Here is a 13,418-nt window from a genome sequence, read left to right on the forward strand (position 1 = left end):
CAATAAGTACGTAAAAAGTGTAGCCAATATGTTTTTAGCTACAGATTTGGAGATTTTTAAATATAAACTTCAAATATTTTGTTCTTGATGTGATTTTCAAGTGTAAAACTTGGTCAGTAATTTATATTAAGTAGTCTTTCCTGAGTTTTGGGTAACGCCTATCTCAAAACTCAAAAATAGAACCAAAAAACCTCACCAGCAGAAATTTTGTAAACATAGTTTTTATTCGTCTTACCTTCAATGAAAAAGTCCCGCCACCAAAACATTTTTGAAACTCAGTAACTGAACACCAAACTCATTAGCCTGATGATTACTTTTCTAGACAAGTGCTGAATTATATTGCTTTTAAAAAAATAGGTAAGATATACTTTTATTATTTATTCTTTTAAGTAGCAATATTCCCTCACATTTTTTTCATAAAAATCTAAAATATCTCTAGTAGTCCCAAGTGTCTTATATTTGTTCTAAGCATTTGTTTCACTAAGATTTTTCAGAAATAAGTGCACTTCTAAAGAGAAAATGAATTTAAATAAAATAATCATGGCTGTAGCAAAACAGTTATTTTGAATGTTTTGAATTTTAACAATTCAGAGAGAATGTGTTTGGTAGCCAGGGACTTCTACTGACTAAAATCTCAGTTCATTTATGTGTAGATCATTAAAAGACAGCTGCTGCTCCTGTCAGTAAAGAACTGACTGATTAATTGTCTAAGGTTTTCTACAGTAAAACACCAAAAATAAGTGTACTTAAAAATATTTAACATTTAGAGATTTACACAAAGCTCTGCAGCTGTTTAAAAAACAGAAAAAATATAGAAATAAATGAAACCCCCATCTTAGGCCTTACCAACCAAAGAACATTTTTAATACCCCACACTTATTTTCCATTCACTAACTAGCTTATTAAATCAGCTATATACTCTATTCAGAAGTGGCTAGTTTATAAGCAATTCCTTATTTTCAGACAGCGCAATGCTTCAATACATTTAAAGATTTAAAGCTATGTTAGTAATAAATGCATAAAAGAAAAATAACATAACTTGCTTTAATACAAAGGTTTTTAATAAAAAAGTCAAAGTCTACATTAAATCAGGAAATTGATAAATCTGAATTATACAAGCTTTCTATATACTTAGAAAAACCAAAAACACAGTTTATAATAAAACTTTTTAAATTCAAAATAGAGTCTAATTTAAAGAAAATGTCATTATGCCCAGTTGATTAGATAGGGTTTTATCACTTAAATTAAATTATTCACCTGAAATATGGGAAATGTATAATAAAGAAAATTCAATCTCAAGGGTACTTTGCAAATTATCTGGTTAATTTGCATCACGAATCAAATTCTTAGCTTCCAAAGGGCAGACACAGTCTTTAATTGCTTTTAGATAGGCACTTAAGAAATGCTTTTGATGAGGAGAAAACCTTAAAGATTGTGAATCACTCTGTTAACTCCAGGGAAGAATGAGACTCTCAACAAAGTAGCTTTCCAGACAGAACTATCCTTCCAGTGCCAATTTGCAAGCTTTTTCTGGTAATAAGAATGAGGGAACTCAAAACAAAAAAATGCTCTATTCTTATGCAATTAAAAAGTAAACTTAGGTAAATTAGTTTCTTTTTATCAATCTCTGTCAGTTTGAATTAATGGCATTTTTCAATACCATTTCAAGAATGGTTAACCACACTAGAACTAGAGAATGTTGCAATTACCTCGTATCTTACCTATTCATTATCACACTAGCAAAACAGTCCTTTTAAAAAAATGAATAAATAAAGGGGGGGAGCAATGTGGGGTAAGGAAATCTCATAAACTTTAGCAAAAGTTAATATTATTTTAATTAAGGGCAGTTATAATTAGAAAAATTAGAGTTGGTCAACTTGAGGTATCCCCAGGGGTTTTAATAGCTCTCTCCTAAATACTCAAAAAATTCCGACTAGAAAAATGGAAATGAACTGTTAGATAAACACCTAAGTACTCAACAAATATTTTTAAAAGAAACAAAAAAATAGGGAAGTGGGAGGAAACAGGATGGCCTTATGAAAACACTGTGGAGCTACCTATCAGCAACATTTATAAAAGTTTTTGTAGATTTGCATAATGCTCCTAAGCAACTCTTCCCCATTAGGAAGACATTCCTACAAACAAATCATCACTTTAGATTTTGATCATAAATCATTTATAATGGTTATCATTGTTGTATAGTTTTAAAATTCCATCCATTAACAGTTAAGACAAACATTGGGCCATTCTTTGCTAGCATATTATTCCTTAACTAGTACTAATGAAACCAAAACCTCAGAGTTGTTTGAATTAGAATTAAAAACCTAGAAAAGATTATTTAATTCTTAGGGCGATACCCAAAGAATTTGATGCTGACATTATCTCCCCTGTCCTCTCATCACAACCCCCTGGCCTGCATTTACTTCCTTAATTCCATCTATATTCACCACAGTGATATAGCTAAACATGAACAATATTGCCCTTAAATAAACTGACCTCTATCAAAGATCTGTCAGGTCTGCATACAGCATTCCCACAGGAAAAGAAAATTCTACTAGTTGTGAGCATCCACTGTTGAAGATCTTTGGTACATTTGGAGCATACGAAAATAATGGCACAATAATACAAGTACTATCAAAGGAAACATTTTCATCAAAAGAAATAAAAGTTAACTAGCTATGATATTTAACAATTTTCTAGAAAACCAAAGTAAATAGCTTTTTGTTCTCTACAAGTCCATTTACATAATAGAAGTTTGACATTTAAAAAAATAGTTTAATAAAAATACACTAATTCTACAAGCAGCCTTCATGGTCATTTCTTAAATTCAACTCACCATAATCAAATTAAAATAATGCCATGTCCTCTTGTTAAAAAAGAAGTCCTCTTGTCACAAGAAAATCAACTTTACATGTTATATAATACAGTACGTCTCCCTATGAGTATACAGACTACATATATAAAGGTCATCAGTATTTCTGAATGCAACATAAATATATTAGTGGAGTGCTTGAGTGAAGGTGTTAAACTTCCTCTTTCTTATTATAAACTTGTCGCTCCCTACTGTGGAGTTTGTGTAATAACTTGATGATAAATTCTATTTTTTAGAGAACCAGTGAATTTCTTTTTAAATTTCTTGAAACCATTACAAAAAATGTCTTCATATATATTCTACAGATGTCCAAACCAATAGGGCAATGTTCTAACACCAACTATGGAAGATGGCTTTTACTGATTATCTAGACCCATAGAATTGCAGTAAAACATCAATACTGCAGTTACCTACAGGTTAGCCTATGTTGCTTTAAATGATATGTTTCTCCTGAATTGATTAGAGGTGTTACAGTTCAAAGCCACAGCACACACAGGCAGAATGGACCTTAATACGCATGTAGGCAGTGCAGTTAGAAAGGGATGTCCATTCCTTTTATTCCAGTACCTTCGTATAATAAAGTTAACAAAAATAATAAAATATTTAAAAAAAAAAAAGAGCCAGCTGGCACTGCCAACCAATTCCTATAGTAGTCTTAGAAATCCTAATCCTGTAGAATTTCCTCTTGTAGTCAATAAGCACCACCGTCTTCAGGAGTATTTCAGTGTATTGTTATCTACGCCGAGCAAGCCTGGTGATGCAGCTACCTGAGTTCTCTTGGTTATGGGCAAATGTTATCTTCATTCATAATTTCCCAGCTTTCATGTAGGTGGGGATGGAGCCACGTTGAGTCAACCCTTCAAACCTTTTATAGGTATAATTGAGAAAAACCCAGTCTTTGGATTTGTAGTCCGGTTCTGTGGTATTTGGCACTAGAAAGAGAAAAATTAAAGGAATTTCATTAGTGAAATGCCGTAATCTTCGAAGATTTAATAGTGTTAGTTACATTATAGATTGTCTTACCTGGTTGTAAAATATCAGATTCAGGGAAGTCATCAAAATTTGAAGTATCATCAATGCTTTTGATCTCTATAGGGATTGCTGCTGGCCTTTCCCTATAAAAAGGTATTGAGTAGGCATGGTAGGTAACTTTTCTGAAACTCTCAATCTCCAACAAATAATTCTACTTGTAAATTCTGTATACTATTCTATAGATATTAGAAAAGTCAAAGAAATTTATTGTGGATCTGAGAATAGTTTTAGGGAATTCAAAATAGTTGAGTATAATTTTTTATTAAAATGTTTTCACTTGGAATTTTTAAAAATCTTGTGTTTTTAATTTTTATGATTATGTTGTAGGTATATGTATTTATAGGGATCATGAGACAGTTTGATAATGACATGAAATGGGTAATGAGTACATCGTGGAGAATGGGGTATGCATCCCCTCATGCATTTATCCTTTGAGTTACAATCGAATTACATTCTAAGTTATTTAAAAATGTACAATTTTCTCTTCCATACTTTAAGACCTTGCTAAGAGAAAAATGAAAAAAAAAAAAGTACAATTAAGATATTATTGACTATAGTCACCCTCTTGTGCTATCAAATAGTAGGTCTTATTCATTCATTTTTTTACCCATTAAGCATCCCCACCTACTTGCCATTTTATATCTCTGTACCAAGACTTTCTCATACTATTTTTAAAAAGTGAGCTAATGAAAAGTAAAAGAGGTTTTATTTAAAAGATTGTATAATTGTATAAAGTATGTGAGATATTATAAGAACTGATCCTTCTTAATTGATTTAGGAATAGAATTCTAGTAGCAATCCATAAATTAAAAATCATTTGGGGAAATGAGGGGCACATAGGTGAAGGGACTATTTGTGATGAAATCTGAATATAAAAACTTCTGTCATATAAATTTTAAGAGAATTAAAGATAGTGAAAAAGAAACCAGTCTTGCAATCCTAGCACTTTAGGAGGGTGAGGCGGGCAGATCATGAAGTCAGGAGTTTGAGACCAGCCTGACTAACATGGTGAAACCCTGTTTCTACTAAAAATACAAAAAAATTAGCCAGGCATGGTGGCACATGCCTGTAATCCGTTACTTGGGAAGCTGAGGCAGGAGAATCGCTTGAACCAAAGGAGGCAGAGGTTGCAGTGAGCCAAGATTGTGCCACTGCACTCTAGCCTGGGCAACTGAGCGAGACTCCATCTAAAAAAAAAAAACCCAGTCATGAAAATGCCTTCTTATCATGCTAAAAAGTTTATAGAGATAGTTAAAAGAAGCTATCAGTTTTTATTACTTCTGTTTTTTCAACAAATATTTATTGGATTTATTAGGTAGTAAGTTTACCAAATTATATAAACCCATATATATTTTTTACCAGAATTATTCCAACTCATTTATACTTAATGTACTAATTTAATAAACCTAGTTTAGTGGAAAGAACCCTGGAGCACTGAGATCTAACCTTTCTGTTATTAACTAGCAGTATGACCTTGGCAGGCAAGTCCCTGTGCCATGACTATTCCCTCATTGTAAGACTAGGAGAACTGGCAGTCTCTAAGCATCCTTCCCACTGTAAAAGGGGGGATATCATAGTTCTTTCTATTCAGTTAAGTTGTGTGTGTATAGTATTATACAGCATAATGATTAAGAGTTAGGCCTTCCACTAACTCTTAATCATTATGCTGCCTGGATCCAATCTAACTGCCTGGGTTCAACTCTAGCTTTTTCATTTACTAGCCGCCCATTGTAGGCACATTACTTAACTTTTCTATGCCTTAGTTTCCTCAAACTATGCCTTACTTTCCTGCAAAACAGGGATAATAACAATTCCTACTTTATAAAGCTTATATGAGGATAAGATGAGAAACACAAGTAAAGTAATTAAAACAGTACTGGATACACAATAAATGATTTTTTAAAACTAGCTATTATAATAGGCAGAGTGGGCTGGGCACCTGTAATCCCAGCACTTTGGGAGGCTGAGGCAGTTGGATCACTTGAGCTCAGGAGTTCAAGACCACCTGGGGCCAGGCGCGGTGGCTCACGCCTGTAATCCCAGCACTTTGGGAGGCCAAGGCGGGCGCATCACAAGGTCAAGAGATCGAGATCATCCTAGTCAACAGAGTGAAACCCTGTCTCTACTAAAAATACCAAAATTAGCTGGGCATGCTGGCGTGCACCTGTAATTCCAGCTACTCGGGAGGCTGAGGCAGGAGAATTGTTTGAACCTGGGAGGCAGAGGTTGCAGTGAGCCGAGATTGGGCCACTGCACTCCAGCCTGGTGCCTGGCGACAGAGCAAGACTCTGTCTCCAAAAAAAAAAAAAAGACCAGCCTGGGCAACATGGTGAAACCCTATCTCCCCAAAAACAAACAAACAAACAAACAAAAAAAAAAAACCACAACAAAATTAGCTGGGCATGGTAGCAGCGCCTATAATTTCAGCTACTTATGGGGCTAGGGTGGGAGGATCACTTGAGGCTGGGAGGCTGAGGCTTCAGTGAGCCATGATCAGACCACAGCACTCCAGCCTGAGTGACAGTGTGAGACCCTGTCTCAAAAAAATAATAATAATAGGCAGAGTCCCTAGCACACAGCAGGTTCTCCAGTGAAGATCTGTACCAAGGAAATGACACATAAGCTGTCTTGGAAGATGCAAAGGAGCTAGCTAGGCAGGGTAGAGGTAGAGATAGTGGGGAGAGGGCATTTCAGTCAGAATGAATAGTGAATGGCCAAACTTGGAGGTGGGAAGAGGAGTAGGAAAGGCCACTGAGATGCAACTGCTGCAGATGAGGCAAGCACTATACGCTGAAGTCCTAAGAAAGCAGTGAAGGCTTCTTCACTGTATTCCAAGTATAAAGGGAAGCAGGAAAGTGGCGTGGCCTGATTTATGCTTCTAAACCATTGCCGTGCGGAGAACAGATTAGAACTACTGAAGGTAGTTTGGCCATAAACTGAAAAAAGGCCAATGCTCGCAATTAACAACTGTAAGCAAATTCTTAAAAGTTACTTGTATTATTTAATGCCCCCCAACTAATGTTTAAAGGGACTGTACCTTACTGTAAATTAAGGAGACACTATATGGTGTATTACAGCAAGGACAAAAATGAGAAGTCACAGTGTGAAATGTAAATATATCTTTCATATGCTAACAGCCTTCACTGTATGAGTATGAATATAAGAATTTAAACAGCTGCCCAATGTTCTTCCCTGAAAGTGAAGAGAAGGCTATAGCCTAAAATGAGTCATTTAGCTATAGCCACAACAGTTCCACTCACTTACATAATCCAGAAAATACTGGACTTAATGACATTATATGTTACTTTTGTATTTAACTAGCAGAAAGAGAGGTAAGTTAATTGCTAACTCTAGAAATTCGTTTTTACTCAGACCTCTCCCATTCAAAGCCGAGGAACATACCTTATGTGCTCCCAGTCCACACCTTCAAAAAATGGATGACCTTTTATTTCTTCTACTCCACTATTTCCAATTCTGTTTTCAGAATCAATACAAAATCTACAACATAGAAACAGAGAAATTATCATACACAAGTTAAATCTAGCTGGATTACTTCAAATATTTTTTTAAAGCAGTATAATATTTTTCTTTTTATTGATGTTAACTATGTTTATTGTAGCAAATGTGAAAGAAAATGAAGATCATCTGTAATAGCATTATTTAGAGATAATGACTATAAATCTTCTAATCTTTTATAGTATTAAAAATACTGTGTTGATACTATAGTTACGTTAGGTCTGCTTTTTTTACTTGATATACTGAGAAAATTTGCCAAAGTCACTAAATATTTTTCTATAAATTTGTTTCCTAAAACTTGCATATGGAAATACTACAGCCAGTCTACTATTGAGCCCGTCCAATATTGTTGAACATTTAAATAGTTCTTAATATTAAATACCATGATAAACATATTGTACCTAAATCTTTACACATATCTGACTATCTGCATAAATAAAATTCCTAGAAGTAGAACTTCTAAATCAAAGGTCATATATAGTTTAGGGATTTTTAAAAATAGTATGCTGCCAACTGGCTATTCCCACAAGTTGCCCCAATTTATAATCCTTCCAGCCATTCACACCAGTACCAAAACACTTCATTATTAGTTGAGGAACACATGGAAATTTTTGCTTACAAGATTTCACATATATACTTTTCATGACAGGAATCTGCTACTAACATTTTCCCTTTTCTCTTTAATGGAATCAGGTCATTGCATTCTAACAGAAGTGACCTTTTGCTTTTACATACATCAGTAACTGAAGCAATACAAGACCTCCTCCCTCTTTTTAATTCCTGCATTTCTCATACTTCCTTTTAAGAGTTTACATTTTTAAAAAACCTTTATTGATCTCTTTGTATACATCAGTGGTATCTGCTCTTCCCCTACGAAAGTGAAATGAGTTGTTTAGGTACTTAAGAAGTTTTGAAGATACTATTAACTCCTGTAGGTATTGAACCACTAACCTGAGAATTAAGTCCTTGGCTTTCTCAGATATAGGTACCTCTGGAGGAAATACCAGAGTTTCTTTCCAGTTCATCACTTTTCTATACGTTTCTTGAGGTGTTTCAGAGCAGAAAGGTGGATATCCTATGTATCAAAGAAATCAAAAATGTTTCATCGGCTTTGTGATCAGTGAAGTTATACCTGCCAAACGTGCTATAAGAAACCAAACCGAGTGCTCTATTTCACAGTCAAAAATGCCACCATTCATCAATTTACAATAAAATTGCTAATAAAGTCAATAAAATTAAAGATTTAAAGCACTGCCTCCTCTTTTACATGAAAAGCTATACAGGTAACAATTTATATACATGGGAGTTTGGGTTAAATACTTGCCTACCTGAAACAGGATCCCTGGAGAGCTCACTGGTATTGATCAGTATGCATTTAACATTGAGGGGACATTAGAATTAAGTTTTAAAACTTCAAATATTTTAGTCAATTATATCTGTAATATGTTCAAACAATGGCACTCAAGGAAATGTATATATTTTGTACATAAATGAATGATAAAACATACCTATTAGCATTTCATACATAATCACTCCCAAAGACCACCAGTCACACAATTTGTTGTAACCAGTCTGCATGAATACTTCTGGAGCAATGTAATCTGGTGTCCCAACTGTGGAATATGCCTACAAAGGAGCAGCTTGTCAAACCAGCATTCTTAACATTTAAAAAGTATATATCTGAGGATGGCTTACTACAGGAAAAAGCAATATAGAGAGGTGTTAAATTTTCATTTATATTTATTTCACATGTTTATCATGTGCAAGGCTTAGTGGTAGGTAGTGAGTCAGATAATATGTTATAGACTATTATTTTTCAGTCTACTTACTTTCCTGAGGGAATGCTGAATTAGTTTTCTTTTCATCACTTCGTTGAACAAATATTTATAGGGTGTCCATATGTGCCAGGCATTTTATAAGAATATATCATTTCTGCCGTCCCCTAAGAAGCTCAATTAAGTTATTTATATATATAGCCTTCAGTCTATTTCAAATAGAATGAAAAAGTTGAACCTAGAAGACCTGGCTTCCCCACTCACTACTAATGTGTTCTTTGGCAAATTATTCAGTTTCTCTGAGGCTCAGCTTCTGCCTACATAAAATTGGAATAATAATACCTGCCCTAATAGAGTTGAAATGAAAATGAAACAATAAAAGGCATGTGCTTTGTAAACTACAAACTACAAAAATAAGCATGAGGTATTTTCATTAGAAATGTAATTCCAGGGTACTGCTTATCTATTAGGAAGCTATGCAGTTTTGACTTCTTAATTTATATAAAATCTTACAAAAATGATTTCTACAAGGCAGTAATTCTCAACTAAGGGTAGTACTCTTGGGGCTATGGTAAATGTATGACTGCAGAGTTTGTCATCTCAGTGACATGACTGGTATTTAGAGGGCATGGGATCCAGGTGCTAAAAATATTTCCTGTCCCAAACACTGAGTTCTCTCTACTTCTCCCTTGGGAAACACTTGATCTAAGGCTTGGTGACTGTTGGCCATGAGAATAATAAAACACACACCTGAGTAATATTGTGTAAATGGGGGGTACAGAAATCCCCTACCATATTTTTAAGCAACATTCAGTTTTTCCCTTTAAAAATAGGAAATAAATATAGGAAATACTGCAATTATTCTCAATTGCAAAATTTGATCTAAAATTGGCATATTTTAAAAGTAGAACAAAGTTTTTCTCCTTAATGCATAACTCAATACATTTAAAAATACAGAAATGTGGCCAGGCGCGGTGGCTCAAGCCTGTAATCCCAGCACTTTGGGAGGCTGAGGCAGGTGGATCACGAGGTCAACAGATCAAGACCATCCTGGTCAACATGGTGAAACCCCATCTCTACTAAAAATATAAAAAATTAGCTGGGCATGGTGGTGCGTGCCTGTAATCCCAGCTACTCAGGAGGCTGAGGCAGGAGAATTGCCTGAACCCAGGAGGCGGAGGTTGCGGTGAGATCGTGCCATTGCACTCCAGCCTGGGTAACAAGAGCGAAACTCTGTCTCAAAAAAAAAAAAAACCAGAAATCTTTTTACAAGCATAGGAAGTTTGCAATTACTTAGATTAATGAGATAATAAACTCAATAACACAAAGGTCATTTTATTTGGTTTTACAGGGTATTAGACTATTATTTTTCAGTCTATGTACTTTCCTGAGGGAATGCTGAATTCGTTTTCCTTTTATCACTTGGTTGAACAAATATTTATAGAGTGTCCATATGTGCCAGGCATTTTATAAGATATTAGGAAAACAAAATCCAAAGGCACTTTCTTAACCTGCAGAATGTTCATGGACCATATTAACAGAACAAAGGGAAAGAGGAAGAATGGGAAGCAATTCTATTTGCTCAGTTATAGAGGGGAAATAGTATGGGGTTAAAAATAATGTAATTCTATATTAAAGGAGTAAATTAAGTTTATCTGGGGCAACGCCAGCTTTTTCTAATTTTATCTGTTTACATCCCAAACTTCTTACTTTGTTTATAAAGAAGTTCTTAGAAATAACCACCTTACTTGCTGATTGTTATTTGTTGTATTAGGATTTGTAACACAGATATGAAAAATGGAAATCACAGGCATTCAATGCAACCAGAGTCACCTCAGTGAGTTTTATTTAAAGTGCTAATTTCTAGTAAACAGCTTACTCATAGGTATGCTCAGTAAAGTACTGTAAAGTTATAAAGTAAAAACCAACATTTTGCTTTACAGGCAAGGCAACTTAACAGAAAAACAACTAAGAAAACTGTGTGATTCCAGAAAAAGAGCTATCATTGTTAGGCAGTAAATAGTAATCATTATAAAGATACAAATAATCAAGTTAAAACCAGATAAGATTTTAGAACCAAGGCACAAAATTCTTTCTTAAAAACATGGTTGACTCACCAGTTGTCTTCTGTTCTTCTTCCAAGTTTCTGCTTTCCTCTTTGAGTTCATGTTTTGAAATGCTAATTTCAACAAAAACAAAATCACACATTTACATCTAAAATGCAGTGGATTAAGGAGTGAGGAAAGGGAAAGAACCTTCAGTTCTCTACAGTACTGAATTAAACCAGCTACAATATCTTAACCAGGAAAAAAAAAAAACTTACAGAAGTCACTTGGTGGGTTGTGTGTGAGATTTCTATAAAATTCAGTCCGGTGAGCTTTCTTTAATCCAGTGCATAAACCAAAATCAGATAATTTTACATGACCCTAAAAAAACCCAGTAAAATCAGATTATATTAACTTTGAAAACAAAAAGCCTTATTATAAACTCCTCTGTTAAATGCCAATTATAAATACTGTTAGCTTGGGATTTATACAAGTAAAATGTAAAATTATAAATATCTGATGATGATGATTTTTAAATGTAGAAAATGGAGGGAGATAGAGAGCCATATTCCCTGTTATCATTTCATTCCCAAGTCCTCTCCTAGTGCCTTATTATATAAAATAATGTTTAGCAATCATCTAAATTGCAGTTGTGGATTTCCAATCACAAAATCAGCTCTAATGCTCTAAAAATTAATCAACAGCCTAGTAATTCAGCAGTTTATTCACATGCCTTGGCATCCAATAAAAGGTTGTCTGGCTTAATATCCCGATGGATGAAACCCAACTGGTGGATCGCATCTATTGCCAGAACAGTCTCTGAAATGTAGAACTGTGTTTCCTCTTCTGTCAAGGTGTCTTTCTTCATTAGCAATGTCATCATGTCACCTAAATAAAGGCAAGTTAAATATATTATTATTAAAAATGTCTCAAAGGTGGAATAAAAAGCTTTCCTGAATTTTTTTGGGGGGTGGGGGGCGGACAGAGCCTCACTCTGTTGCCCAGGCTGGAGTGCAGTGATGTGATCATGGCTCATGTCAACCTCCGCCTCTTGTGTTCAAACAATTATCGTGCCTCACCCACCCAAGTAGCTGTTATTACAAGTGTGTGCCACCACACCCAGCTAATTTTTGCATTTTTAGTAGAGACACAGTTTTGCCATGTTGGCCAGGCTGGTCTCGCACTCCTGGTTGCAAGTCATCTGCCTGCCTCAGCCTTCCAAAATGCTAGGATTACAGGCATTTTGGAAGGCTAAGGTAGCCTAGCTAGCTTTCCTGTTTTCATTTATGATCTACCCAGTATATTTCTAACCATATTTTGGGCCAAATAAAAGTGCCACTGCATAAACACAAGTATCATGACATACAATGTTTTTAAGGCAGAGACTATATGAAATCAAATCACAACAGAGCTGATAATGAAGTAATATCTACCACTCAATTATAGAATTAACTGCTGAGGAAAATGTCAAACTGCAAAAAAAAGAAAAAAATCAGAATAAGTATTCCTGGAAACCAAATATATTCTTCTTTTAGAGTTTAGTGGGACATTATCACACTAAAAAAGGCACCTACTTTTTTTTTAATTTATTTTTTTATTTTATTCTTTTATTTTCAAGGAATTTAAAAAGTTTTAACTGTTGTAAACACTGCGCACTTACATGTGGGAACACTCCCATGTGAGACCCCCAAGTAGTGGGTCACACCATATGGTTGAGCTTGATCCCGGACACAGGCCCCCTGTTGGGGGTAGTCGAGCTATGGGGAAGAAGAACTGCAAGAAAGCTTATGTGATCTACAAAAAATAGCATGAGTTATTACTCTATTGTGCTGAGGTGATGGGAGGCACGGTGTCCACTTTTGGTTCTCTATTCATTATAGTTTCTTCTTAAAGTTATGACTTAAATCTTCAAAGCAAACTGTAGTAAAAATTGCTTTGTTTATGTCTTTCCTGCACCTGGACCCTTGATGTGGTATTTACAATACTGCTTGTGACTTAATGATTTATAACGTAGCCTGCTATTTTTTTGTGAAACTCCTGCCCTAGATAAATAGTTTCTTTTAAACTTCTAAACTTAGATATTGCACCTGGATTCTTGTGACTGATAATTGCACTCCCCCCCCGCCGCTTTAACCCGATTATGTATCTCCCTGTTCCCAGCATATTTATCCAAAATAT

At 34.8% G+C, this 13,418-nt stretch overlaps 1 protein-coding gene across 2 annotated transcripts in view; it reads right to left on the reverse strand.

Moving 5' to 3' along the window:
- Positions 1–1,043: 1,043 nt before the first annotated feature.
- The window catches only part of STK38L (serine/threonine kinase 38 like), a 79,570-nt gene continuing 67,195 nt past the window's right edge, over positions 1,044–13,418 (reverse strand). For both annotated transcript variants that reach the window (XM_035255999.3, XM_054238244.2), the window contains exons 7-14: positions 11,974–12,128; positions 11,519–11,621; positions 11,313–11,374; positions 8,929–9,046; positions 8,372–8,495; positions 7,307–7,402; positions 3,896–3,987; positions 1,044–3,804 (exon numbers count right to left, since the gene is read on the reverse strand). In XM_035255999.3, the coding sequence (XP_035111890.1) occupies positions 3,677–3,804; positions 3,896–3,987; positions 7,307–7,402; positions 8,372–8,495; positions 8,929–9,046; positions 11,313–11,374; positions 11,519–11,621; positions 11,974–12,128 (878 nt within the window). In that variant the 3' untranslated portion in view covers positions 1,044–3,676. The remainder of the gene's footprint in view (positions 3,805–3,895; positions 3,988–7,306; positions 7,403–8,371; positions 8,496–8,928; positions 9,047–11,312; positions 11,375–11,518; positions 11,622–11,973; positions 12,129–13,418) is intronic.

The sequence above is a fragment of the Callithrix jacchus genome, chromosome 9, assembly GCF_049354715.1.
Source record: "Callithrix jacchus isolate 240 chromosome 9, calJac240_pri, whole genome shotgun sequence".
NCBI classification, from domain to species: Eukaryota; Metazoa; Chordata; class Mammalia; order Primates; family Cebidae; genus Callithrix; species Callithrix jacchus.